Source organism: Balaenoptera musculus, chromosome 2, assembly GCF_009873245.2.
Source record: "Balaenoptera musculus isolate JJ_BM4_2016_0621 chromosome 2, mBalMus1.pri.v3, whole genome shotgun sequence".
Classification (NCBI taxonomy): Eukaryota; Metazoa; Chordata; class Mammalia; order Artiodactyla; family Balaenopteridae; genus Balaenoptera; species Balaenoptera musculus.
Window position 1 is genome coordinate 107,219,020 of NC_045786.1, and position 26,307 is coordinate 107,245,326.

At 36.0% G+C, this 26,307-nt stretch overlaps 1 protein-coding gene across 3 annotated transcripts in view; it reads right to left on the reverse strand.

The window, feature by feature from the left end:
• PRKD1 (protein kinase D1) overlaps positions 1-26,307 on the reverse strand; it is a 515,048-nt gene that overhangs the window by 9,491 nt on the left and 479,250 nt on the right. For all 3 annotated transcript variants that reach the window (XM_036843896.1, XM_036843895.1, XM_036843897.1), the window contains 3 exons: positions 13,506-13,667; positions 12,842-12,940; positions 11,648-11,915 (listed from right to left, as the gene is read on the reverse strand). In XM_036843896.1, the coding sequence (XP_036699791.1) occupies positions 11,648-11,915; positions 12,842-12,940; positions 13,506-13,667 (529 nt within the window). The remainder of the gene's footprint in view (positions 1-11,647; positions 11,916-12,841; positions 12,941-13,505; positions 13,668-26,307) is intronic.

A 26,307-nucleotide genomic window follows, 5' to 3' on the forward strand; every position in this document is an offset into this window, starting at 1 on the left:
CAAACAAGCTGGATTACACAAATAAGTTCCAAGATAACTAGATACACATATAGCTGTACTGGTAAGATAACATTTAACAGGGACAAATGAAATAGAGTCCTCTATTTAGCCACCCCCCCCCCCAAAACCAAACCAGTCTAAGTACAGAATTGAAAAATGTGGCTTATCAACAACATTTATAAGCAAAAACTCAGGGTCCTAAATGCACAGTAAACTCAACATGAGTCTACATTTTATACATAAATCAAGTGTTATTTTTTGCCATGCTAAAAGAAATGTGTTCTTTATAATGAAGGAATGGTGGATTCAGGTTACTCTCAGGCTCATTGAACCTTGAGTCAGAACAGTTTTGAGGTTTGATTTAAAAAGAACATAAAGAGGGGAGTGTCTGGACCAGAGTGAACAGGAGGTTAAAGAAAAAACTGACTGCCCAGGAGAAGAGAAAGCTTGGGGTGACATGATGGCTGTTTTCAAACCTCTGAGATAAGCTTTTATTTGGAAAAAGGATTGGGTTTGTTTCTACCAGTGGGTAAAAACCTAGAGGCATTTTGTTCATTGTGCTAGGCTCAAATTGAGAAATAGTAGGGCTCCTCATGAAATTGTACATTTTCCATTACAGTAGCAACATAAGAGTATTCTGGATAATTGCTCAGTGGATTGGTATTGTGGAGCAGTACAGGGGTAGGATAAGATTTTTAACATTCTGTATTTTGAAATATTATTCTGTGTTGTTATTGTGAAAGAAAGCAAATTTACAGAATATGTAACATTTGTTGTTCCTATATCCTGACATCTCCACATATATTTAGATGTCACATTTCAACTCAACTAGGATATACATTCAGAAGTGAAATTTTATTTTTATAATTGGGATATATAGGAAACATTTCAGTTTGGAGCACAAATAAACAGCCAGTTTTTGAGTACTTATAATGCCAATGCTCTGGCTAAAACTTCTTCAGATCATTTTCTCTCTACAAATTATTATTTGTCAGGAAAAAAGTCTCACTAATTATATTTTATTTGCTATCAAAGGTTCCTTTCCTGGTGGGACACCTTTTCAGATATTAACTCATTTGGATTTTGAAATATGTATGTGTGTGTATGTATATGTATATAAACACATACACACATACATATATTTAAAAATTCACTCAACTAAGTAGATATCATTTAAACCATTGTATGTCTTTGGCTCATAATTTTAAAGTTCCTTATTACTGAACAAAAAGCATACTCTTTTTCAAAAAAATTAAACGCAAGTAATCCTAGAATTTCAAATAGAGATTGTTTAAAATGTTAAAACCCAGTGGAAGTTGTGACCCACATCATTCACTATAGTTTATCAATCATGATAGAATCTCATGGTACCCAGCCCATCATTTTTAAGTACTTCACTGCCTAGTCCCCTTGCATCTCCTCCATGCTGTTATGTCTGACAGTGGTGCTAATATGTTGACAAATCAATCTATTCATTAATATTCAGCAGGCTTGCTGGATCTGCAAGGCTCATAAACTGTTACAAACACAGTTTAATTTTTAAATGACAATTGTCTTTCTTTTGTTTCTCATACCATTGGATTTCTGGGTCTCATCTACCCGAGGCTTATTTTCAATAGGGTTATTTTTTGTTTTGAACAATATGTAGTGAAAGAGGGACCTACAGCTGGTTCCTTTTCATGGCAAAGTGCTACTTCCAACTTAAGTGTTTAGCGTTCTGGAACACTGTTGGATTTTGAAAACATACCATGTGGTAATGGTGCTAGGCTTTTATTTAGCTTTGCTTTGTGTTTGTACTGGCTGTATTTTTCATCTCCAATTTCTGGGGGAAAAACGCACTTGTGACCAATTTTATTTGAATTTACCACATTGAATGGCAAAAAAAAAAATTGCTTTTAAAATAAAATTTAGATGCTTGGATAAATTTAGTGGTATATTATTATAGCCATTCTATGCCTTGGGATGCCATATATTCTGCACTGAACATAAATGTCAGCAGAGGATTGAGACCAAATGGAAGAATAAACTACAGCTGCGCTTATCAGGGGAAAGAAGCAGCAGAAATATTACCATTGAGACTGTTGGATCGCGCAGTGGAAAAAAACCCGTGTCACGGGTGCACCATCCCAAGTTGATAATTTTGAACTAAAGATAAGTTATAGGATTAATGCAAGGGCATTTCCTTTTCTTTTTTTTCCTTGTCACATATGTCAAGGCTTCATGTCTGATCTTAATTCTTGATTATATCAACTAACCATGTGACTCTGAAGCTGAGCAGTGACAACACAGCAGGTGAGATGAGAATAGGTGCTTCTTCAGACTTCACCTGCAAGCACAGAAAATGATCTCTGTCTGCGGGGGTCGTGGGCTCTTTGTGAGACAATTTCTGAGGTTGCCTCTGTGTTGATTACTGCCTGCTTGCCTCCCTAATGGCATATAAAGGAATATCAAAACTCAGAAGGAAAAAATAGTAATTTATCCAGTGATCATCATGGTCTATTACTAACCTTCCTCAGATTTACCGTGTGTCTCTAATTGAACACATCAATTCAATCTGATGATGGAAACGTACTTTTACTCTAACAGAGGCTTTCCCATCACTGCAGGTTTGCCATCATTCTCCTAGTAGGATGATTTGCACTGAAGCAAATTATATTTCACCTTATTAGCTATACAATCCACCTCACATGGTTACCTGTGTCATCTCTCTTCTTCTTCTAAGAATAAACGCTTGGGTAAAAAAATGCTGTATAAAAAAGCCATTTATAAAGTAGAGTAATTTAAGATGTGTTAGGATCTTGACCAACTGAAGGAATGTAGAAAAAGAGAATTAATTTGACTTTCACACTTGCAAATTCTCCTTTGTGCGGGCAAAGCAGGTTTAGAGATTTAAGATTACATCTTCTTCATCTGCTCAGTCACCAAGCAAGGATTGGTATTATAGAAAAGGAACTATAACCCTCTAACTCTTCAGTAATATTCACATATAAAATAGTATATACATATATGTATGTATATATATAGATAGATATAGATACATAGATATAGTTTGTATATTTAACATGATAGACAACTTTTAGACCAGGTGTGCAAGAATTTTAGTCACACAAAAGGTTGCACTCCACTTGTTCCTGGAACTTTCTTGCACTTTTGTCCCTTATTATTATTTTTTACAAAAGTGTCATATGCACCTGGTAAAAGATCTAAATCAATCAGTAGGAAGAGTTCAACTTGAAAGATAAAACCTAATATCTCATTATTAAACCTCTTTTAACTATGTAAAAAATTTCTTCTGATGACCTCTACACCTTAAAAAAAAATATGTGCAGTATCATTTATGCTTGATTCACTAACTTTAAGCTATTCAGAGTATGGATGAATGCCAGTCTGTGAAATGTTTATTAGTTTACAATGAGATAAGTATAGAAAGTGAGACTAAGTCTTTGGAAACTTTCCAAAGCATTTTGACATTGCTGTCACATTTTTATTATATTTCACGAAGTACTGATCCATATGTTTGGAAATTAAAATAAAATAAAACTGGTCCTTTATCACATAGTTTGAGAAGAACCACCTTAAAAATAAAACAAAATAAAACATTGATTCTCTTCCATTAAGGACAATGAATCATTTCATTTTAGCTTTTTCTACCTCATTGTCCTTCATGCAATTAATTTAGTTACATTAAATTAATGTACTGGCTACTGTTGTAATTTAGAACAGTGCCTGGTGCACAACACAGGATATATATATATATATATAAAACATTTATTCAAAATGATTAACTCTATGATTAAATCATATATTAAATCATGCATGTGGTGAATGTACTGGGCTGGCAAAAAAGTTCATTCAGGTTTTTCCGTACAATCTTACGGGAAAACCCAAACGAACCTTTTGGCCAACACAATACATAAGCCAATCCATTCACCTCGGCAGAATCGGATATGAACTCTGTGCAAGTTACAGCTCTTACAGTTCCTTTCACCTCTTCTCTGTCCTCGTTTCCAGTGTGAAAGAAGTTTCATTATTTACACATCCTTTTGCATAATTATAATGAAGTCAGATATGTTTGGTCTAAAGGTTTTCTATAATTTAAAATTAATAAGCAATATGTGGAATAATTTATATATAACTATTATGAACTATAGGATTATAACTCATACCCCCTATAGTCTATAACCTATAACCCTACAACCTGTAGCATCAAATTTCTACACCTATGCCCACTCAAAGGAGAATTTTCAAGTGTTAAAAGGATTCTCTCTTCCTATATTCCCTTAATCGCTCAAAATCATGACACACGTTAGTTTCTTCTTTATTACACATAACTTTATCACACAAATTTTTGCATTTCCTGGAGTTTCTTTTTTCTTCTTTCATCTTGACATAGGAAGCTTGTCAAGAAGCTTTTTCTTATTTTTTTTCTTACTATTTTCATGGAAGTCTATATTGAAATACATTCAACATTTGGAACAAATTACAGGTCCTGATATTAAATATCTGATAAAGAAAATGATGTGGATACAAAAAACTGTTACAAATGAGAGGAATTTTTAATTCATCTAAATTTGAATATTGGAAACTTACTAAAATTTTTTTTAGAGCACTGTCAGCTGTCAGGTCTTTCAGGGGATCAGGGCTCCCGAGCAGTGTTTTAGAAAGTGTGCTCTATGGACTTCTTACAGTCTCAGAGCAAGATGGCAGTTTATGGGGGTGGAGTCTGGGAATCCCCATTATTAACTAGCTTCTCTGATTAACTGCTGGCATGCCAAAGTTAAAAAATGTCTGCTATACATTTAGAACTAGACAATTACAGGTAGTTTAAAACGAGCCATGATCAAGGAGGTTCTTTGGCAAAATTATGAGTAATCCCCTACCTTGCAAATATTCCTGTGTTCTGACTATTACGTAGTTTTTCCATTTCCTGTTTCTAAGCTCTACATCCCTGTTACCTATTTCTTAACTTATAGATTGAGTCTTGGTTGCAATTTTCTGTTTTTTTGGCCATGTCCATCCAGGATTCACCCTTATTATGTACTAGATGTGACAAACATGGAGGACAACCTGGCCTATCTCTTGTTATTTTGGAATTGCTAAAAATGCAATGAAAGAAAGGGCATATTGGTACATGATCAAGTAAGGTGCAATTCTCTTTAGTTTCATCTGATTATCTAAAAAAAGTTTAAGTGACAATGGGCTGCCTGTTCCATAAGATGAAGTAAATCTGCCTAATCAAGTAACTATTTGAAAATAGGTGAACAAGTCCTTTCAAGGAACTGAGAAATGTCATAGCCATCCTATGTGCTGAGGACTAAGCTTAACCTAGTATGAGATAAAGCTGGAGGTGAGAGTGAGGTCATGTCTAATTACTGACAGGTAGTAATGGATAAACTGGATGGTCAAATGGCCATCAGATAGTCACAATGATGAAATGAAACAAGGTACAACACACTGCCTTAGAATGAACTGAAATGTTCTCAAACTCCTCCCTTCCCATGATTACCTAAAGTCTCCTTTTGTGCAATTATTTGTAATCATATGATTCATTCTGGAGTGTTTTATTGTATACATGCATTTTTATTTAGTTATATATGTATAGCGATATATAATTTATACAACTATTTAGTTATATATATAACTGTGATTAAATATGTGTTTAGTTACATACATAATTATATAACTGTATGTGTGTGTGTAGAACTAAAAATATATATACAGAGAGATCGATTGATCATGTAAAGTGATTGGAAATAGTGTTGGTAATCTAGTTATGTCAATCATTGTGCTAACCACTTTCCAGTGCAATTTCATTTAATACTTAAAATAATCCAGTGAGTTAGTAACTAGTGTCACTGTATTGCAGACAAGAAAACTGAGACCTGAAGGAATAAGTAACTTGGATGAGGTCACCAAGATGCTGAGTGGAAGCAACTCAGGTCTTTATCACAACATGATCCTGTTTCCCTGTTTTTTTAGACATTATTAAAAATTGTGTTGCTACACTAGCTCTAAGCTAGTGAAAACATATTAAAAATTTAATGTGACAGCATGGCTAAATCCATTAGAAAGGATAATCAAGTGGCTGTAAATGCAGTGGGTAAGAGCATCTGCCTTGGAGCAGGCTGACAGGATTTGCACCCTAGCCCCACCCAGGGAAGCCACTAAGCTTCTATGTCTGCAGTGCCTCATCTTTAAAATGGAAACAATTATAGTATCTACTCAAAGGTTGGGGACAATTAAATAAGTTCATATATGTAAAGTGTGTAAAGCAGTGCTTGGCTACAGTGCAAAGGTTATAGAAGATTAGTGATTCTTATTTTTTTCTTTCAAAATTTAATTAATTTTACTATTACTATTTAACCTGTAACATTTGCTAAGTTAAATTTTCCCCAATTTTTTTCTCATTTTTCAAGTCATGCTTTAATTCACAAAAAAATCTATTTTTATAACGGACATCTGTTAATGCCTTTGTGTTTGTTTTTAGCCTAGTATCTTTTCCCTGCAGGAACTTCCTCTCTCCAACCTGGAGGGGCTCTCCATCATCCACAGTGCCAATCAGAGCCAGGCTCCTGCCGTGACAATGTGATTGTTCCCAGGGTATTACAGGATTTAAGGGCAGCCAATCAGTGCCCCTTTCAGAGACTCTACAGCTACTGACAGATAATTATGGTTCCATTCCGAGTCATGTACAATGGGTAGCATGTAAGCCTGGAGCTGCTGGGAGATCACTTTGTACCACATGAGAAGCCCACCTGAGAAGGAAGCCATCATAAAGCAAAGCAGAGGTAAGAGAGAGAGAAATTTGACACTTGAACTATAGGATCCAGATGAATGGAGTTCACCTTCTGGACTTCCCCAGTTGTGTGAGTCAATAAATTATCTCTGTCTAACTTAGAGATAAGTTTCTATTATTTGCATGCAAGAGTCCTGATTAACTCACTGATAAATTATTAGTAAGCATATCTCTAATGCCAATACTCAGCTTTTTATATTATAATAGCAAAAATAATTAATGAGTTTAAAATATTCCCTATAGGGCTTCCCTGGTGGCGCAGTGGTTGAGAATCTGCCTGCTAATGCAGGGGACACGGGTTCGAGCCCTGGTCTGGGAAGATCCCACATGCCGCGGAGCAACTAGGCCTGTGAGCCACAACTACTGAGCCTGCGTGTCTGGAGCCTGTGCTCCGCAACAAGAGAGGCCGCGACAGTGAGAGGCCTGCGCACCGCGATGAAGAGTGGCCCCCACTTGCCGCAACTAGAGAAAGCCCTCGCACAGAAATGAAGACCCAACACAGCCAAAAAAGAAAAAAAAAAAAAAATTCCCTATAGGTTGCTAAATATCAAGACGTTAGAAATAAGCACCCTTTGGTGTGCAACAATGTATGTTGTAAAAAATGGAGAGAAACCAATGATTTCAAGTCCAAGCCCTACTACTGTGTGACCTTAGGCAAGTCATTGAACCTTTCTGGTTTCTAACATAGAGACTAAATCAAGTTACTTATTAGAGGATTGCTGTGAGGATCAAATGGCACAATGATAGCTCAAGCACTCCAATATATAGTATTATATTTTACTGAGTCCATGTCTACACTAACAGAAAAAAAAGCATGATAAAGGAATTTTCTCTTCCTGACACATCTACGTATGTTACAAAGACCTTACAACTTTCTTTTATCTTTTGCTTTTCCATGCCAAGAAAAAAAGTACAACTAACAATTTTTCTGAAGAACACTTGGGAAATGTGCACATCAGTTTGCATATAATTTCTAAAATTATACAATCAATTCTTGGTTACTCGCCAGAGCAACTGCTTAGCTTAGTGTTCTGCTATCCTTTTCCTAGATCCAAATCCTTGACTCACCCCACACCTGCGTTCTATAAATGCCTTTCACATCCTTTATCTCTTTCAGTCTCTATTACAACTTCATTATATGGGCAGGAATCATTACCCTGTTTTACAGATGAGAAACTGAAGCTCAGAAAAGGTAAGTGACGGCTAATGAGAATGGCAGGAAGTGCAACACCACAAACTGCTTCACTGCTGATCCTTACCTCTGATTTAGAGTCACTGAGGTTCCTAGATTTTTACTTCCTTGCATCTGGCATTTTAGTGGTTCTGGTGTGGTTTATAGTATCCTGAGACTGAAAATTCACTAATTTCAGTTGTGACCACCCTTTGCCCGATACTAGTTTGCTCGTGTATTCATCAGATACTACGTGCTTAAAATTATTTGGTACCGGCCCTGTGATAATATCTAATCAGGAAACTATTTGTTCCCAACAAGACAGTGGAATAGAATCTGGGCCGGTAATTACTTTTGTAACACCTCAGCTAATATTATGACATAATTTAATTAGCTTTTCTTTATATTCAATAATACTTCTGTTCGTACACCAGCAGGTAGGTTAACTCATTTGCCATCTGAGCTTCATTGAGCAAATAGTACAACTCCTGTGCCTCAAAGGCAAGGATGAGCTAGAAAAAGATACTGAGAAGAGAGGCCAGTTAATTCCCAAACTGATGCTTGAGTCATTTAGAAGAAGGAGATTCTACCTGAGCTGGTTTCCACATCACTTTGTCTGAGTGGCAGGAAATTTTTAGTGCTTAGACATATCTATAGCCAAGTAAAATGTGTTCTTTCTGGTCAAATATAAATGCCTCTTGAATAATCCCATGTAATTCCCTCTTTATAAAACGCTGTATCTCTTCCTTTTCATTCTTCAGGGACTGGCCTAAGTTCCATCTCCCCTGAAAATGCAATTCTGACTAGTCAAGTCCACAGTGATTCTCCCTCCTCTGAACTTGGAGACCCTGATTTTATACCAAGCTAACAATTCAAGGAAATAAATGATCATTTTCCCAAGTTCATATAACTCATCTCCCCAACAAACTTTCAAGGACATTTTATGAAAACTTGAAGGACATTTTATGTTTTGCCCTTTACTTTCATATTACTTATGCATGTATATTGTGGTTTCCCAACAAGAGTTTCTTGAGCTATTGATATCTATGCCTCTGGTTTCTATTACTAGTGATAATTAAACATTCACAATCTATAGCTTCTATCTCCACAGAAGGCCAGCATATTTCCATGATACCAGAGGGTGGGCATCATTTGTTCCACTACTTCAAGAAAAAGTACTCTACTACTCCAAGAAAAAAAGTTTTTAATGTGAAGACTATTTTCCTAATGTCCTATTCTTGCATAACAGGAAAATGTATGACTGGCTTTAGAGATATTTCAGATTTGCACTATGGTAACAACATCAAGTTATCCTACTGGATTTCTAGATTATAGATATCAAACATACCTTTAACTGTATTTAAAGGTAATGTTCCCTGACAAGGTTAGGTCACAAGGTTATTTGATAATTCTCTCCTTTCTGCCTCCTGGCTGAGAAAACGAATCACACTTCCCTTTTTTGCCCTATTGAATTATCCTAAATATTTCATTAGTCCTTTGGCTACATGGTAGTTCTTTTTAAGGTCACAGATTCCTTTAAAATATATCCACCTAGCTATGATTTACAACTAATTAAATGATGTTAAAGGTTGTTGACAAAATCAAAACTACAATGAGGTATCACCTCACACCAGTCAGAATGGCCATCATCAAAAAGTCTCCAAATAATAAATGCTGGCGAAGGTGTGGACAAAAGGGAACCCTCCTACACTGTTGGTGGGAATGTAAATTGGTGCAGCCACTATGGAAAACACTGTGGAGGTTCCTCAAAATACCAAAAATAGAGTTGCATATGATCCAGCAATCCCACTCCTGGGCATACACCCAGATAAAACTATAATTCGAAAAGATACACGCACCCCTATGTTCATAGCAGCACTATTTACAATAGCCAAGATATGGAAGCAACTTAAATGGCCATTGACAGAGGAACGGATAAAGAAGATGTGGTATATATGTACAATGGAATGTTACTCAGCCATCAAAAATAATGCAATAATGCCATTTGCAGCAACATGGATGGACCTAGAGATGATCATACTAAGTGAAGTAAGTCAGACAGAGAAAGACAAATACCATATGATATCACTTATATGTGGAATCTAAAATACGATACAAATCAACATATCTACAAGACAAAAACAGACTCACAGATATAGAGAACAGACTTGTAGTTGCCAAGGAGGGGAGGGGAGGGAAGGAATGGGCATTTTGGATTAGCAGAGGCAGACAATTATATATAGGATGGATAAACAATAAGGTCCTACTGTATAGCACAGGGAACTATATTCAATATCCTGTGACAAACCATAATGGAAAAGAATATAAAAACATATATATATATATATATAATGTGATATATATAGATATATAATGTGTATATATATATATGTATAGCTGAGTCACTTTGCTGTACAGAAGAAATTAACACAACATTGTAAATCAACTATACTTCAATAAAATTTTTTTAAAAAGGTTGCTGCCAATAGTAACTCAAAGCTCTGATAATAGATGGATCGTGACATTTAATATGAATGTAGTCTAAGAACTAATTGTCCAAGCAGTTTATACATGCTCTTTTCCAATTTCTGCACCACCACGTGCAATAACAGGTATCAAATAGATGTTTATCTATGAATGTATTTGCCTCTTTAAGTGGTGAAAAATCTCAACAAACTTAGAACTAGATGTTGCCTGAAAACTAAAAAGGAAGCAGGACCAGTGGTTACAGAATGTATGCTCAGAACATCTGGGTATAAATTCTGGCTCTGCCACTTACTAGCTTTGTGATTTTGGCAGGTGGTTCACTTCTTTTGATTCAGTGTTCTCACTTGAAATATAGATATAATAGCTAAACCTGTCTTCAGGTTTTGTGTGTGTGTGTGTGTGTGTGTGAGATTTAAATAAACTCCAAAGCACGTTCATGAGGAACTGCTTTCTGAAGCATGCAGTGAGCCATTTTCGCTGCCCTGACTGCCCCACCACTTCTTTTAAAACTATCTATCACCCTTCCTTTAAGAAGGAAACATTTATTAAGAAGAATTTAATTTTAAATAATGCAACACTGCCAAGGTAATCTATCCTAAAAAAAAAGCATCAGAGATACATATAAGAAATTATACATAAAGGTTATCTAACACTGAACAAATAGAAATAACCTAAAGATATAATAGCAGGGAATATGTATAAAATATTATACATGCTCTAATGTCACATAAAGGAAAACAGTATACAAAGAATGTGGTATACTAATATATGTAATGTGACAATTAAAATATCAATATCATAAGGTTCTTGTGTCCATAATAAGTTAAAAGTGCTTAATATAGAAATAGGCATATAGTAAATAAAAGATTACTGTTAGTAAAGATCAAGTATTACCAGTATATCAATGTGTAAACATTTATAAGTTCTAAGGAAATACACCAAATATTAACAGTTTCTCTTTATTTCATTTACCTTTTAATGTGTATTTCTCAATTTCTCTATAATATATATACTTTTTACCAGTAGATATTTTTGTCTCCATTTCCTTTACTTCTCCACCCACCTCAACAAATTTGTGCCCCTGCCTTAGTGGGCAATTTGCAATAAGCATTTATCAATTTAAAAATTCACAACTGAACTAATAATATAACACAATGACGAAATCATTATCACTTTTGAATGGAAGATATTACCTTCATGAGAGATTTCCTTCCAGGGATTTGGTGGATACATGAAAGCTGCATTCTGGATTTGGTCATGTATGTCCTCATCTTCATTAAATGGGAATGTGCCACTTAGGCTTACATAGATGATGACCCCAACAGACCACATGTCTAGAGAGCGATTATAGCCCTTGTTCCTTAGAACCTCAGGAGCCAGGTAAGCTGGGGTACCCACCACTGACCTCCGGAAAGACTTCTCTCCAATGATCCGGGCAAAACCAAAATCACAAAGTTTCACCTGTTGATAATAACGGTTTGGAGATATAGTAAGGTCACAAATTGTGTGTCTTAGTCCACATCCGCTAAAAAACAACTATAATATTTTACATACATTATGTGGCTTTCTCATGGTAGAATAGCTATTTTCCATTTTATGTACTTGAAGATAGTGGTTTATGTACTGATACAAAAGTATGCTTTTATTCATAAAAATATCATCTAAACATTCTCCTTCCCTCCTCCGTAAAACCAGAGATAAATGTGAAAATGTGTATACACAGAAGTGGGTAATATTGTTTTACCAGGCAGGAAAACATCATGCAAACTGATGGATTTAACTCAAGGGCTTATTATAAGTACAGGTTGAAGGATAAGCACAAGGACACATCATGCCATCCACAATAATCCTCCAAATTAGCTCTGCGCGGACACCTAGCCTGGACCTGAGGGTATCAGGGAGCCAAGGCAGAAGAGCCACCTCAGTCAGGTCCTTTCAGATATGACAGTTCCTGGGAAGAGATCCAGTTGTTTTGCATCCTCTGAGTTGAGGAAAAGAAGAAACTTTTTTCCTTGCCCCTGAGAACAACACCGAACTGCAATATCTTGCCTAACAATAGAGAGCTGGTAACATCCCTGGGACTCTTTAAGCGTCTCCCTCTTAGGCCAGTGCTCCCAGCATTGACCTCGTGCTGCCAGTTCTCCAGGACGTCCACACGACAGAAGCAGAAGCAGAATGAGAGGCTCTGTGTGCATTATTAAGGCAGGCTGAACTGAGATGCACAGCGACAAAGCTGCAGTCCCCACAATATAAGAAGGGTAACAAATGGATGAAAACAGACAGGTGAAACTTGAAACAAAGGTTTTGAGGAGAAAGGGTGACAGAATGCTGCAGGGGAACCAGTGATGCTGTGGCCTGGCTTTTTGCTGAGAGGCTTTCATACTTGCCTGAGGGAAAGGATCAGCTGATGCTAGCAACACGTTTTCTGGTTTGAGGTCACAGTGAACAATATTTTTAAAGTGTAGATGACGCAAAGCTACAAGTATCTATAAAGGAAAAAATCATCAAAATCATTTTATTTTAGTCTAAAAGTTTATTTCAAAATGTTTTCTACTAGGACATAAATTTACAGGGTCAAGAGAAAACTCAAAATGAATGGTTGAGTTTCTTTATACTCCAGTCCCTGAAATGAGCTAGACTAACACAGCAGGTTTCTAAGGAAACTTTAATGGAAAAAGTATCATATTATGGTATCCATAGAGTAACCAAAACAGGTATAGATAAAAGAATTCAATGATATCTAACAAGGATACATATTCTTGAATATTTTCAAAGAATCAGGACTCAGTCACTGTGCATTTTAAAATTTCATGAGTAGTTTTAATACATGGGCCTGCACACACATTATTCATTTGGTACGTATCCTGAACTCTGGATGCTACAGATATAAATTAGAGAATACAATAAGCCACTGCAACTTTTTTTTAAAGTGTAGTTTAGACTGTGGAGGTAGGGACTAAACAACAAGGGTAGAAAGCTCTAGTTAAACAGTGATAACATTTGATATTAGATATTACCTTTTTTTTTTTCTGACTCTAATTGATTTCTTACCTGAGTAATTAAAAACTTCGTTATGTGCTCTGGCAACCTGCCCTTTTCACTTGACAGGATCATCTCCAGCATGTCTCCATGGAGTTTTTCCATAACAACAAACACTCTTTCAGGCGTCTCAAACATACACTCCAAATTTACAACACCAGGGTGATGAAGGTTCTATTAAAGATAAATAAAGCACTTGAAGAAAATGAGTTTTTTGATACTGTTTGGCAAGCTCACTGATTATACAAAACTGTTCAAGTTTAAAGCTATGGAGAAACCCACACTTAAGATTTTTAACACCTCTAAATTCCACATGTGCTGCCTTATATTTTTGAAATTCTAATGTCTCCAAAAAATACATCTTTACTTTCTGTGCATAGTGAAATTTTTTTTTTTCTATGCTACAAATCCAAGTTCCAGCACAGTGAATTGCTAATTAGGTTTTAATTAGAATACCATACTGAGAAATCTGTAATTTCTTAGGATCATCTCCAATATTAAGCATACTGTCCTAAATAAGTTTACTAGGCCATCTCTACACACTTCGTAGAAATTTAAGGTAGACAAGATGAAGTATGTTCATGGAGTGCATCTGACTGCACTGATGAAGCACATTAGTCAAAACCTTTTGGCACTGCTCTGCTCTTGGAGGCTGCTCTAGTTTGCTACAGAAGCTCTTACATGGAGTAAAGATCCCCATGAAAACAGAAAAGAAGTGATTATTGAGCCCTGTTTTGTTCAGGACACCATGCTATGTGGTACTGCTGCACGGTTCTCAAGCACTCAATAAACATTTCCACAATAAAGTAATGGCCAATAATGATAGGCTGAATTTGGCTTGACAGGTTGTCACACATGTCAAGTAAAGTTACTTTTAACATTAGACGGGCCCTTGTCATGATGCTTAAGTCTGAATGTTGGTCTGGGGTCATCAACAAAAGCCTTTGATCATTTGACTTTTAATATTTTTTTCTGCACATGACAACAAAAAATCCTAACATTAAAAGAACTATTACATATTCCACTTATATTTCAATGAAAAATAGGGGAAAAAATCATCATGAATAAAAACTACCAAAAGAAAAAAATAGGGACTAACTTTAATGTGCTAACAGCTGAACAGGCAGAAGAAACTGCATCCTTTATTCTAGGGAAAAAAAAATCTCAGTGAGCAATAAAATTGAATGTAAAATGAAAATTCCACAAATTAATGGAAACCTGAAATGGTTCACTCTTCAGACCTCACAGACAGATGCTGGGTGGTGAGCAGCAGAGGGGACGTAGGTGGATCTGCACTGCCGTTGTCTTCCATGCTACTCATCGGCATAGAGAGCCTGGCATCAACTCAACATGGAGCTACGGCTGTGGTTGGCAGTAGCTCCCGTGATGAAAACCTGTCTCTCAGGGTGCCCTTCCACTCATTTGGCAATTTTGATCTCCCTCTCAGACATCTGATGGGTCTTTCTGATTCTGAGGCCTTGGTGCCCAATCATGCAGTATAATGTGGTCATGGAATAGCAAGGTACTGAATGTGGTCTGAGAGATGCCTACACACCTACCCAATGGCCTTTCACCTCTCGAGGGCTGGAGTGATTATTCTTGAAACTGTCAAATCTGGCTACTTCAGATAGACTAGGTCCCCAGAGTTATTCTCTCCTGGTCAGAGCTCAAGTACATGGAACAATGGTGGGATTAGCAAAGCTCACGCTGTCACTACTCTTAAATTTCTTTGTCCCGACTGCCTACCAATAGGACCAGATAGCTGGTTGGCTTTGACCACTGTGGGAGTGCCAGATCCTTATATGGGAGACTCTAATTAATGACTCCATATATCTGTTCGATACACAGTATGGAAGACCAGTGACAGCATCGTTCATACCTGAACCTGTGCCCAGGCTGTCTCATTTCTTTTTTCTTATATCCCCATCCCTGATAGAGGAGTCACAACAACTAGACAGACCACTAGCCTCTGGGTATCCAAGCATCTCAGCTGTCCTCTTTTCAATCAGTGATCACAGAAGAAGCTTTAAGGATGACATGAGAGTCCTGCCAGAGTCATGATTCTCCTGGGACAAGTCCACTATGAGATGTGATAAGTATACCTTCCTCTTCCGAGTATCTTAACTGATTCTTTCTTCTATTTACTCTAACTTTAAGCACTTAAGCAGTGTTCTTGGGAGTTTGGCTTCCTTAATTGGCCAAGGCCTTGTCTAGGTGGGGAGTAGGAACAATGAATAGGAAAGGAGCAGACCAAAAGAAGTAGGCAGCAAAGCAAGAAGGTCCCTTGTGTGTAGACAGAGGAAAACGAAGAGCGTGAAGGAGAAGACAAAAGTTAAGGGAGTGAGACCTCCAGGACCCAAGGAGGGCAGGGGAGGACAAAAGTGGTGTGGTAGTGGCTCAGCCTGCTGCTTCTGCTGCCCTTGTCGTAGGCTGTGAAGGTTGGGGGGAGAGTCAGAAGATGACCAGGAATCTCTCCTACCTAAATTATTTGCATATATGCACAATGTCAACCCTCATGGGCCTCTACTTGTATTTTTCTAAGCATATGAGTTCCTAGAGGTACTTAAGTCCTTCAGTCAGTATACTACTTCTTCCTTTCCACCACTCAACAAGATGACTTGAGGGACCCCTATTTAGAAGGTAGGACTTTAACATGTGCTTACCTAATTGGTATATTCCCAAAATGTTCTAGGCCAAAAGTATGCAATGGATTAATGAGATTGTTTACTGTCAACTATTTTGTGCCATGTTCCCTGTAGACTCTGAAGGACTGTACAACTGTCCTTTAACAGCATCTTTATGAAGAGGATAAGGGAAAATTTTTCTATTTCTTGATAAAGGACTTTGAATATAGTTAGGTATATATTTTAGAAAAAAGTATAGTCAATGAATGCATTGAACTAAAGGTCATGTATACACAACTGGTAAAAAAAAATATGTCTTAGAAAAGTTTAAACTCATATGTTCATTGCAATTGGCCCTTGCTCTTTTACCAAAACCTTTATGTTTTATAGGTTTGCTAAATAATACATTGAATGGTAGCTGAAAAATCTTTCCAATAGCAAAATGACTTTATTTTTTCTGTATAGCTGATATATAATAAGTTGATATTTTTTTTTGTTTATTATGTATGGTTGAGACAAGGCCATCATAGATGCCTACTCAAGACCCTTAATTTTTTGCACTGAACCAAATGACCAACCTTGTTTTTACATTTGACAATAACAAAAGAAAATGGAATATAAAGAATCATGCCTTCATCATCCAAATATTCTCTACTATACTGATGAGAAGCATTTATTTAGCCTAGAGAAGATAATATTTGAAGACCAGAGATAGAAAAAAAAATTAAAGTCACTATTTTCTATCATGTATAATTCATATTATCTTTTTAATACCTTAAGACCAACTCTAAGATGAGCTTTAACCAAAGTAGTTGATGTGACTTGTTCACAATTTTAATTTTTTATATAAAATATGAAATAGCTTTTCAACATTTTCCTTCTGAAGTCTAAAGTAACTTAACTTAAAAATGGTTTGATGACTGTACCATCAACTGTGGAATAGTAGAGTTCAGAAAGAATTTTTGCTAACTTCTCAGGCCTATCTCAGGGATTTGGATAATAAATTTCATGGCAGAGTAAGCTACTACAGGACTTTCTGGCCATCTGTTTGTTGCATTTAAGTAATTTAATTTTCAGGAAATGAAACATTTGGTCAAATATAGGAAAGAATAGTGTCTATTCACACATTACAGATTGATGACATATCCATGGGGTGAATATAAGTTGTTTCAAAGACTGGGAGGAAATGCCATTTGGAGATCAAGACAAAAATTCTCCTGACTCAAATTGCAAAGAGAATTCTTATGTAATTAATGGAAACTAGCCACTAAAGCAAAGGATTTTATAAAAGCAGCAATATTTTATAAAAACATTTAATTAAAATTTTTAGTTTATGCATACCTTCTATTTTATGTTACTTTTTTTGGATTTGTATTAAGGAATATTTAATTTGAATTTATAATCTTTGATTCTAATAGTTTTGCTTTATTGTAAATCTAGCCTTGCAAATTCATTCTATATATTTAGCTGTGATAAATTAATGTCATGTGTTCCCCTTCTTCTACCTTCAGGATTATTATACTCAAACATATGAGAGGTAGGAAAGAGAAAAATTAGAATCAATGTATCTTTTCAACAGGTTATTTAGGAGGATTCAGCCTTAATGTGGGAACTTCTGACTACTTTTCTATCAAACAACTAAGTGATTTAGGTTATATTGGGACAGAAAGAAAGAAACTTCAAAGTGAAGAATCCAGGATCTAAATTCTAAATAGCATGCAGAGCAGACAGAAGAATATACCACAGCACAGTGGTGCACAGCGGTGGGGGTGGGGAAGAGAGGTGCCTTTCTCGGAGGCACAGCACCATGGCAACGGCTTTGTTGATTCTCATTCCCGGATTGAGGGATAAACACACCATCTTATGAATTTTCTAAACACAGTCTCTTATAATTTATGCTTCATTTAATGGTCCTAGAAGTCACAATCACCTAATGCCTTATGAAGGGGACACAGCGTTTAACAGTACCTTGCTAGATGCTGAAAAGTCATCGTGTAGAGAGCAGATGATTATAAAAAGACTTGCGAAAGATAATACCCAAATTGATACAGTAAACTCAGCTATCTCTCCTAAATTTTCTCTTTAGTTTGATAACTGGAAATTTAAAGTAAGTGGCAGAAAAGAACATTTCCTTTTGTCTTTCACCTAAAGGAGGCTACATTAAGCTAAGTATGAACTGCCACAAACTTGCACCTTCTAATTTGTCCTCCCCTGTCTTCCCTTGTGCTGTATTTTTAAACTTCAATGATGGCAGAGGTGCCTCTACTGTGAAGTCAACAGGTGAGGGCTGTGTTACACCATGTGAGAGCCCTCCTGATCTAACATGAGGATGGAGATCCTTTGGTTGTTGCATGTGAATGTATCCCTATTTCATGTTCCATTGGCAAAAAGCCTACAATTTAAATAGGCTCATACTCCAGTGCTTATCTTTTAGGAGGTAGCATTTTTGGGGGAAATTTCATCTGTAAAATTTTAGAAATGCACATTGATAATAACCTAGAACCAAATAAAGCTAACATATACTGTCAGAGGAATAAATGCACCGATATTACTTCAATAAGACCAGATGTAACAATCCACCCTCCTGTGAATAGGTATCACTGGCTGACATTTAGATCAATGGGGCCACAACCAAATTTAACCTATTAGAATTTGAGAACTCAGAAATGATCAGATCATTCCTGGTAAAAATTGTTTGCCTATACCATCCATCAGAAGTGGAGTGTAATGTTACTTTTTCTGTGTGGCACTAATTAGCTCAGATTGACCCTGGTTTAAATAGTTCAAAATTTTGTGGAAGAAATAATAAGTTGAAGCATCTCCATTGATTGCTAATGACAATACATATATTGTGTCTGGATATCAAGAAAGGAAGTCAACTTTTAGGCGGCTGGCTTGTAATGCAAAATTTACCATTATATATATATATTTTCATCGTAAGTTAGCTATAAGTCCTCTGCATTCTATTAAGTAACAGTGGCGCAAAAAAAATTGTTTTAAAGGACCAGTTCAATATTTGCATAGAAGAAGAAAATCAGGTGACGCCTGATATAAAACTTCTGTATTCATATATATCCATAAATCTATATACAACCCTCTCAGTCATTCTGCACTTCATCTCTTCTGGAAATGCTTTAATCTAGCTTTAGATTCCAGGGCTGTGCAGACACATGATAAATAGAATGAGTCCTCTCCTTTCCTTATAAAAGGAGAAGAGACCAAATGCAGAGGGAGAAGAGTATGTAAAAAATACACTTAAAAAACCCTTCCATCATCTCTCATGTTTCTAGACTTTCTTGACTTTTCAGGAGGTAGAAACAGTATAAAAATATGTCATATTTTCTACTTATCACCAGGAAACTTTCAGATTAGAGGTATGAATGAGAAATTTAAAAAGCAAAATCTAGATTCCTAAGCCCACCATCTAGAGTCATACATACACTGAGGTTTCACTGGCATTGATGTTTGTATATGGGTGAAATTGTTACTATAATTTTTGGTGGTCGAGGGAGTGATTTCTATCAAAAGAAAGACCCTTACACAGCAAGGATCCTGTATGCATCCTAGTATCTATCCCCTAGCCCCCGACAAAGGCCAGAGTTTCAAGTTGAATTTAGGCAAAAGGATGGAATATTTGAGAACAAGCAGCAAAGGCTTCAAAGGCAGAAAATTAATAACTGATTGTTACCTTTTAAAAAAATCAGTGTTAGTAAACATTCTACCCATAAAGTGTGACCCCCTTTCCTCTATGCCATTACTGTTTGTTTTTAGCGGAAAGGCAAGAATTAAAAGAATGGCATGTTAAAATAAGGAAATTGGAATTTGTAGGTCAAGGTGTGTTTACTGTACATAAAAGTTAAAAAATGGACCAAATATCTGGATATTTTTTTCTATTTGCTACAAATGCATGGCAATGGAGACAACATCTGGAAAACTTTTTTATTTCCTGTTAACCTGCCTGATTGGAAACATGAACACATGAATCCCATCTTACCTTGGTGTTTTAGATTTAAAGTGTAACTTTTAACAATTCATATCACTGTAGCCCAGTTACTGTATTTAAATGTCAGCACCCCAGAAAGCATAACATTCTATTATAAGGTTAAATGACCTGTGTAGACACATAATCTCTCTGATGTCTTAAGTACTGGATATTGGGAACTGGAGTGGCCATGTAAAGTCTACTGTACAGGGTTAGAAGACAGAACATTATGTGCAAAAAGGTCAGTTGGTGATATCTTACATTTGTGTAAGGGTTCTGTGGCACTTAACTGGCATATTATCAAAATTAAACAAGTTCTTAATTATGGGGCATCTCAGAATCTTTAATAAGTGAAAGACTATTCACTTCCAAGATGTAGATGACCTGGATGTAGTACACAATATTTTCTTAACTGTCTTCATGAGAACATCTTAACCCCCACCCTCTTCCATGAAGGAACTCAAAAGACATGATCTTCCAAAAATATGTTGGGAAACATTGATTTAAAAAACACTTTATAGGAACTTCCCTGGTGGTCCAGTGGCTAAGACTCCACGCTCCCAGTGCAGGGGGCCCAGGTTTGATCCCTGGTCAGGGAACTAGATCCCACATGCCGCAACTAAGAGTTGCCCCAACTACAGATTCCGCACGCTGCAACTAAAGATCCTGCATGCCGCGACAAAGAAGGATCCTGTGTGCCGCAACTAAGACCCAGTGCAGCCAAATAAATAAATAAATAAATTAAAAAAAACCCCACACTTTATATATTATTTAATTTAATCCCCCCAAAACATTCCTGTGAAGCAAGCACACCAAGTCAGATAAATTCTAAGCCATAATTAAGGAAACCAAAAGAGGGTTGCCAAAAAATGGAAAAGCTTTGACTGGAACCTGACCTTCTGACACTAAGCTTTCACTATGACTAACTTCTCATGGAACACAATACCTATTCAGAAAATTTTCTAAGTTTGTTTTCTTTTCCTTATAATAGATCTTTGTTTTATTTTTCCCTCTATCTTAGATATATATACACATAATCCGTGGGCTTTATTTATTGAAACGTGCAGAAGATAACAAGATTACTTTAGAGCTGCAGAACATGTCTTCAGAAGAAACAATTTCACTAAAATTCTTCACGCAATAATATAAAAAAGAAAAATATTTGAAGAAATATGATGAACATATAAGATGAAACAAAAGAAGTATAAACTAACCTCTCAGTACACACAAAAGAGAAAGAACTCAAATTTTGCGTATTTTTTCTAGAGAAAGAAAAGCTGACTCTTTCATGATTTAAGCAAAATCACCAGTTTGTGCAAATTTTCATTTTCCCACTCATATTTAGCAATATTATTCTCTGGTTTTCTATCATGATTACCTCTTTTCCACCTACTCTTGATCGTCTTTTTAGACTAAGAGAACAAAGCCAGGTATTTATAAGATGTATATTTAATCTTGTTCTGTGAAGATAAATTACCATGTTTTGTAGTCCAAAAGGAATGTATGCATGTGCAGTTGGGGCAAATTCTGGACAAAAGATACAATGAGACCAAAAAATCCATCTGCCACTTTTGAAGAGCTGGGAGCAAAAGCAGGGGGTAGGGAGCAAAAGCGGGGTACTGTGCATGGCCCCGGCACACAACACTACCTAAGGGGTAGCAAACCACCTACGCACCCCTCCGGCCCGAACACTGGATACATCCCTACCCTCACCCCATATAAGGAACCAACTCGCACCCGCCTTGGGGAGCGAGCAAGGGAAACTGTGGCTTGTTTTCGTTCCCCACTGCTGCAGCAGGGGTCCCAAATAAAGCCTTGCCTGAAAAAAAAAAAAAAGGAATTAAGGTAAGGAATACTTTATTGTCTTATTGGCATGCTCTGTGATTCTGTATCCCTCTGTTTCCTTGAGCTGTGGCTACGTAATTTGTTCAGCAAATATTTACTGAGTGTCTACCAGGGGTCAGGCATATGTTAATGTATATATGTTCAGCTTTACCCCAGGATTTGAGTCAACCGTGTTCTCTGTTACAATGAAATTATGTGTCTCTATGTTCTCTATTTAGGAAATTCTCAATATCAAGTTATTTGAACTTGTTCCTAGGAGCTAGATTTACAACTTAGTGGTGGCAATACTAGTAGTATAAGTATGGAATCTTTACTATATGCTAGGCACTAAGAATTTCACAAAATTATCACACTCAATTCTTATAACATCTGTTCAAGGTTTCTGGATAAGGAAAGTGAGAGTCAGAGAACTCAAGTAACTTATCCAAGCTCCTAAGACTCTTAAGCCTGTTGTGAGAACCCAGGCAGTCTAACCCCAGATCTTAGGCTCTCTAAACTCTATGTTATCCATTGCCTTAATGCTTTCCTTGGACTCAAATCCATTTAGGACCTGTCCTGCCTGTTCTAACTAGTATGCTTCAGGGGCCACGCTACTTAAGCCTCCTCACTTTGCTCTCAAGAGTGCATTTGAGCATGTTGTCTGGATTTCTGAATGCTGCCTTGTCAGTCTTCTCACTGCAGTGTCCTCTGTACCTGTTATGACATCCACCTTGACAATTTGGATTCCTCGCCTTCCTAACTGGAAGAACTTCTTCCTTACAGCTTATTCTGTTTTTAAGCTCATGTACCGCCACAGTGTTACCAAATCCCCTCCTGCTCTTGAGGTTCCATTGCCTTTAAAGGTATCATTCTGACATGTTCTCTGATTTCTTTCGCACCCGATGCCCAATTTTTCCCCCCAGGTCTAAGCTTTTGAGACAGCTGTAACATCTGGAACAATGAGCAGCCACTCTACAAACTCTTCCTCCTCATAAAACATCATAGTTTTCTAATTAGAGCCTAAAATGTAATTATTTATTTATACAAGAACGGGGGCATTTTGACTGTCACAACTAGCTGAAAATAGCTTCTAACGAAGTTTTCTTGCCTTTAAACTTTCTTCTCTATAATATGTCATCCCCAAATACTGATCTGATCATAACAATTTCTTTTTCAAAATATTTCAATAATTCACAATCACCAAAGCATAATAAAATCCAGTTGACTTGGCACAATATCTAAGGTTCTCCATGAACTCACATGAAAGTCATTTCCCAGTCTTACGTAAGCGTACTCTGTCCTTTCACAGCAGTCTCTAAACTATGGTAGGCATACTCTTGGGGAACCAGAAGATTTTAAAGATATGTGAACAGAGGGATAGTTTTAAGAAAATGTGCTTTGTTTACATTTGTGTCTCTACTGCTTGGAACATGGTGAGTACTCAATAACTATACTTTGAATGAATGAATGAATCTTAACAGTCTATAAATATTCTTCTAATACAGATCTATTTGAGAAAATCCCCACAGTCTTCAAATTCTCCATCCCCAAGTTGCCTTTCAGAATAATTTTTCTTCCACTTTCCAAAAGGAAGGCATGCTTCTCACACATTCCAAATATTACTAGGGTACCTTGCCATGGGGAAGAAAATTGTCTGGGAGAAAAATAAAAGGAAAATTTGAAACATTGTGTTGATATGAAGCGAATGACCCTAATAACTTGGAAATCAGTTCTTTTGCAACTTAGTTTCTAATTCATGCTTTCACCAAAAACAGAGAAGCATTTGATAGATTTATTAACAGACAGAGAATTAAAAGAGAGAGGATGAATTTCGAAGATAAATCACTGGGATAGTTTTGTCTTGTTTTGGGAGGGCTTACAGCTGGGCTCCTACAATTTAGAAAAATGAATAAAGTTGTTGCTGAACTCTGTTTAATTCAAACAATAAGTAATAATCACCCACCAATTTATGAACTAAATTTTTAAAAATCTCATTAAATAATGTATTTTCAGCAACATTTCATTTTTTATGTTTAACAAACATAGATCAAATTTTTTAGAATACTTATCTTGCTGGATAAAGGGTTTACTAATAATAACTGTAATGATAAATTCATCCAGGAGAATGCTTTAAACATTTAGTGTTGTAATCAAGAAATTTAAAAATATATACTTATGTTTACTGCAAATAAGTATGAAAGGGGGACCAGTAAAAGACTTTTAAGTATAAAAATACATTACATTGGAATACAGTTCTGTGGGAAAAGTGTAACGTAGTCAAAGAAAACAAGGAATGCTGTAAAATAAACTATTGCTTAAAAAGCCTATGCATGTATTTTTAAAATGATTGTTAAAAAATATCAAATGTTTCTGATATTTAGATTCTAATGAGTATATTTAAATAAGTTATATAGCAGCTTATTTTCAAATATCAATATTTTTAGTACAGTACAAAATTAAAATTCTTTAAACTTCTGACAAAATAGTTCTATCTGTCAACTTAAAAATATACAAGCAGAAATAAAGGTTTCTAGAATTCTTTCTGAGGACACATGAAATGGTTTGAAGCCACTCTTTTTTTTTTTTTTGAAGCCACTCTTTTAAAATGATCTAGCTTTCTACTTACATTTCATAGTATATTTATTTTATTAAGGTGGCCCCTCAGCCTAATAACCCTTTCCAACATTTCTTTGGTTACCAAAAGTCTGTGAACCTTTCAAGATTTCACCAATGCTATATTTCTCTTTGAAGTAATCCTTCATTCCAATGCCCTGACCGCTGTCATAATCCATGACTTCTTTTTTTTTTAACGTCTTTATTGAAGTATAATTGCTACACATTTTTGTGTTAGTTGCTGCTGTATAACAAAGTGAATCAGCTATACATATATGATATTTCCACAGCTATCCTGACTTGTAGCTACTTGTATCTATCTGCTCAAATAGATGATAAACATCCTAAAAGGTTTCATTCATTGTTATATGACCCAGAGGCCCAGTAAATCGCTTTGTATCAAAGAAGGAAGTGCTTCAGGGTACTGCTGAATGACTTAATATTTTTATTAATTGAAGGTAAAGGATACTAGGCTTAGAAACTGGAAGAATGATGGCAAAATAGACAAAATTAGGGAGAGAATAACTTGCAGGGAAAGAAATTAGGAATAATCGTTTGGTTTTCGGCTGGTTGGTTTGGGTAAGACTGGCACAGCAAAGTGCAGATGTCCTAAGGTCAGAAACAGGAGACTGAAGTGTCTGTGAAAGAACAGAGCTCAAGAGATAAATTAAGGAATGACCTGTGAAGAGATGACAGACAACTCTCTTAAAGTGGATGAGCTCACTCTGGGAATGAGTTCCAGATTAGCATAAATCATTTAGATGAACAGAAGAAGTTCGAGAAGAAGGATGGAGCTAGCAGGGAAGGTGAAACGGGGCCTGATAAGTGCAGGGATGAAGTGAGGAGTGAGATTTAAAAAGGAGCAAATGATCAGTGCTGTTGAAGGACTGAGACTAGTCAAGTAGGGTAAAGACTAAAAAATAGCCAAAGGGTGATAGTTGGGCAGAGGTAGAAGACCAAAGGGCCTTGAATTTTAGGAAAGGTGTGGAAACCAAAGAAAGGAATTTAGGAATAAGAATGGAAAGTAGCATAGAGCAGAAATCTGAAGTGTGGCAATATAAAACGTGCTGCAGTTATGAGAGGTGGCAGACATATCGAGCTCACAGTTTGTTATTGCTGTTATTTTGTTTTAAAAAGTTAAGAATGGGAAGAGGACTGCCTCACAACAGAGAAATAAGAATGATTGGGGAAATTTTAGGAGATAAGTGCAAGGGGATACACTTAATTGATGGCCTGTAAAGTTCTTACATATTTTTTTCCTACATTTTGTATTCAGCATCTTTACAATTCCAAAATGCTTTAATATACTGTATCATAAACAGAAGCTCTAGTATTGTTCCTTAGATAAATAAGTTGATATTTAAGATAAAGAGGAAAAATAATAGTAAATCAATTAGAATTAAATTCATAATAGTAAATCAATTGAATATATAGAATTATATTCAAATCAAATAGACTATAATATTCATATATTATATTCAATAATAGTAAGTCAATTAAAAATAATAGCAAATCAATTAAGTATTATTCTAAAGCTTTTTATGCATTGTGATACTATGTTAGAAAATAAAAATTAATTTAGACCAAACAAGCCTGTGTTGATAAATTATATTAAATATATCACGCCCATATCACTTATTTTAGATTTTAAGTTTCTAAGCCTTCTAAGATGTAATTGCATCTTCTTGTAAAAGTCAGTTTTCTGTGATACTCTTAATAATCGTAAATTATCTTTTTATTCTTATTTTGTTGACATGAATAGAAAAAACAG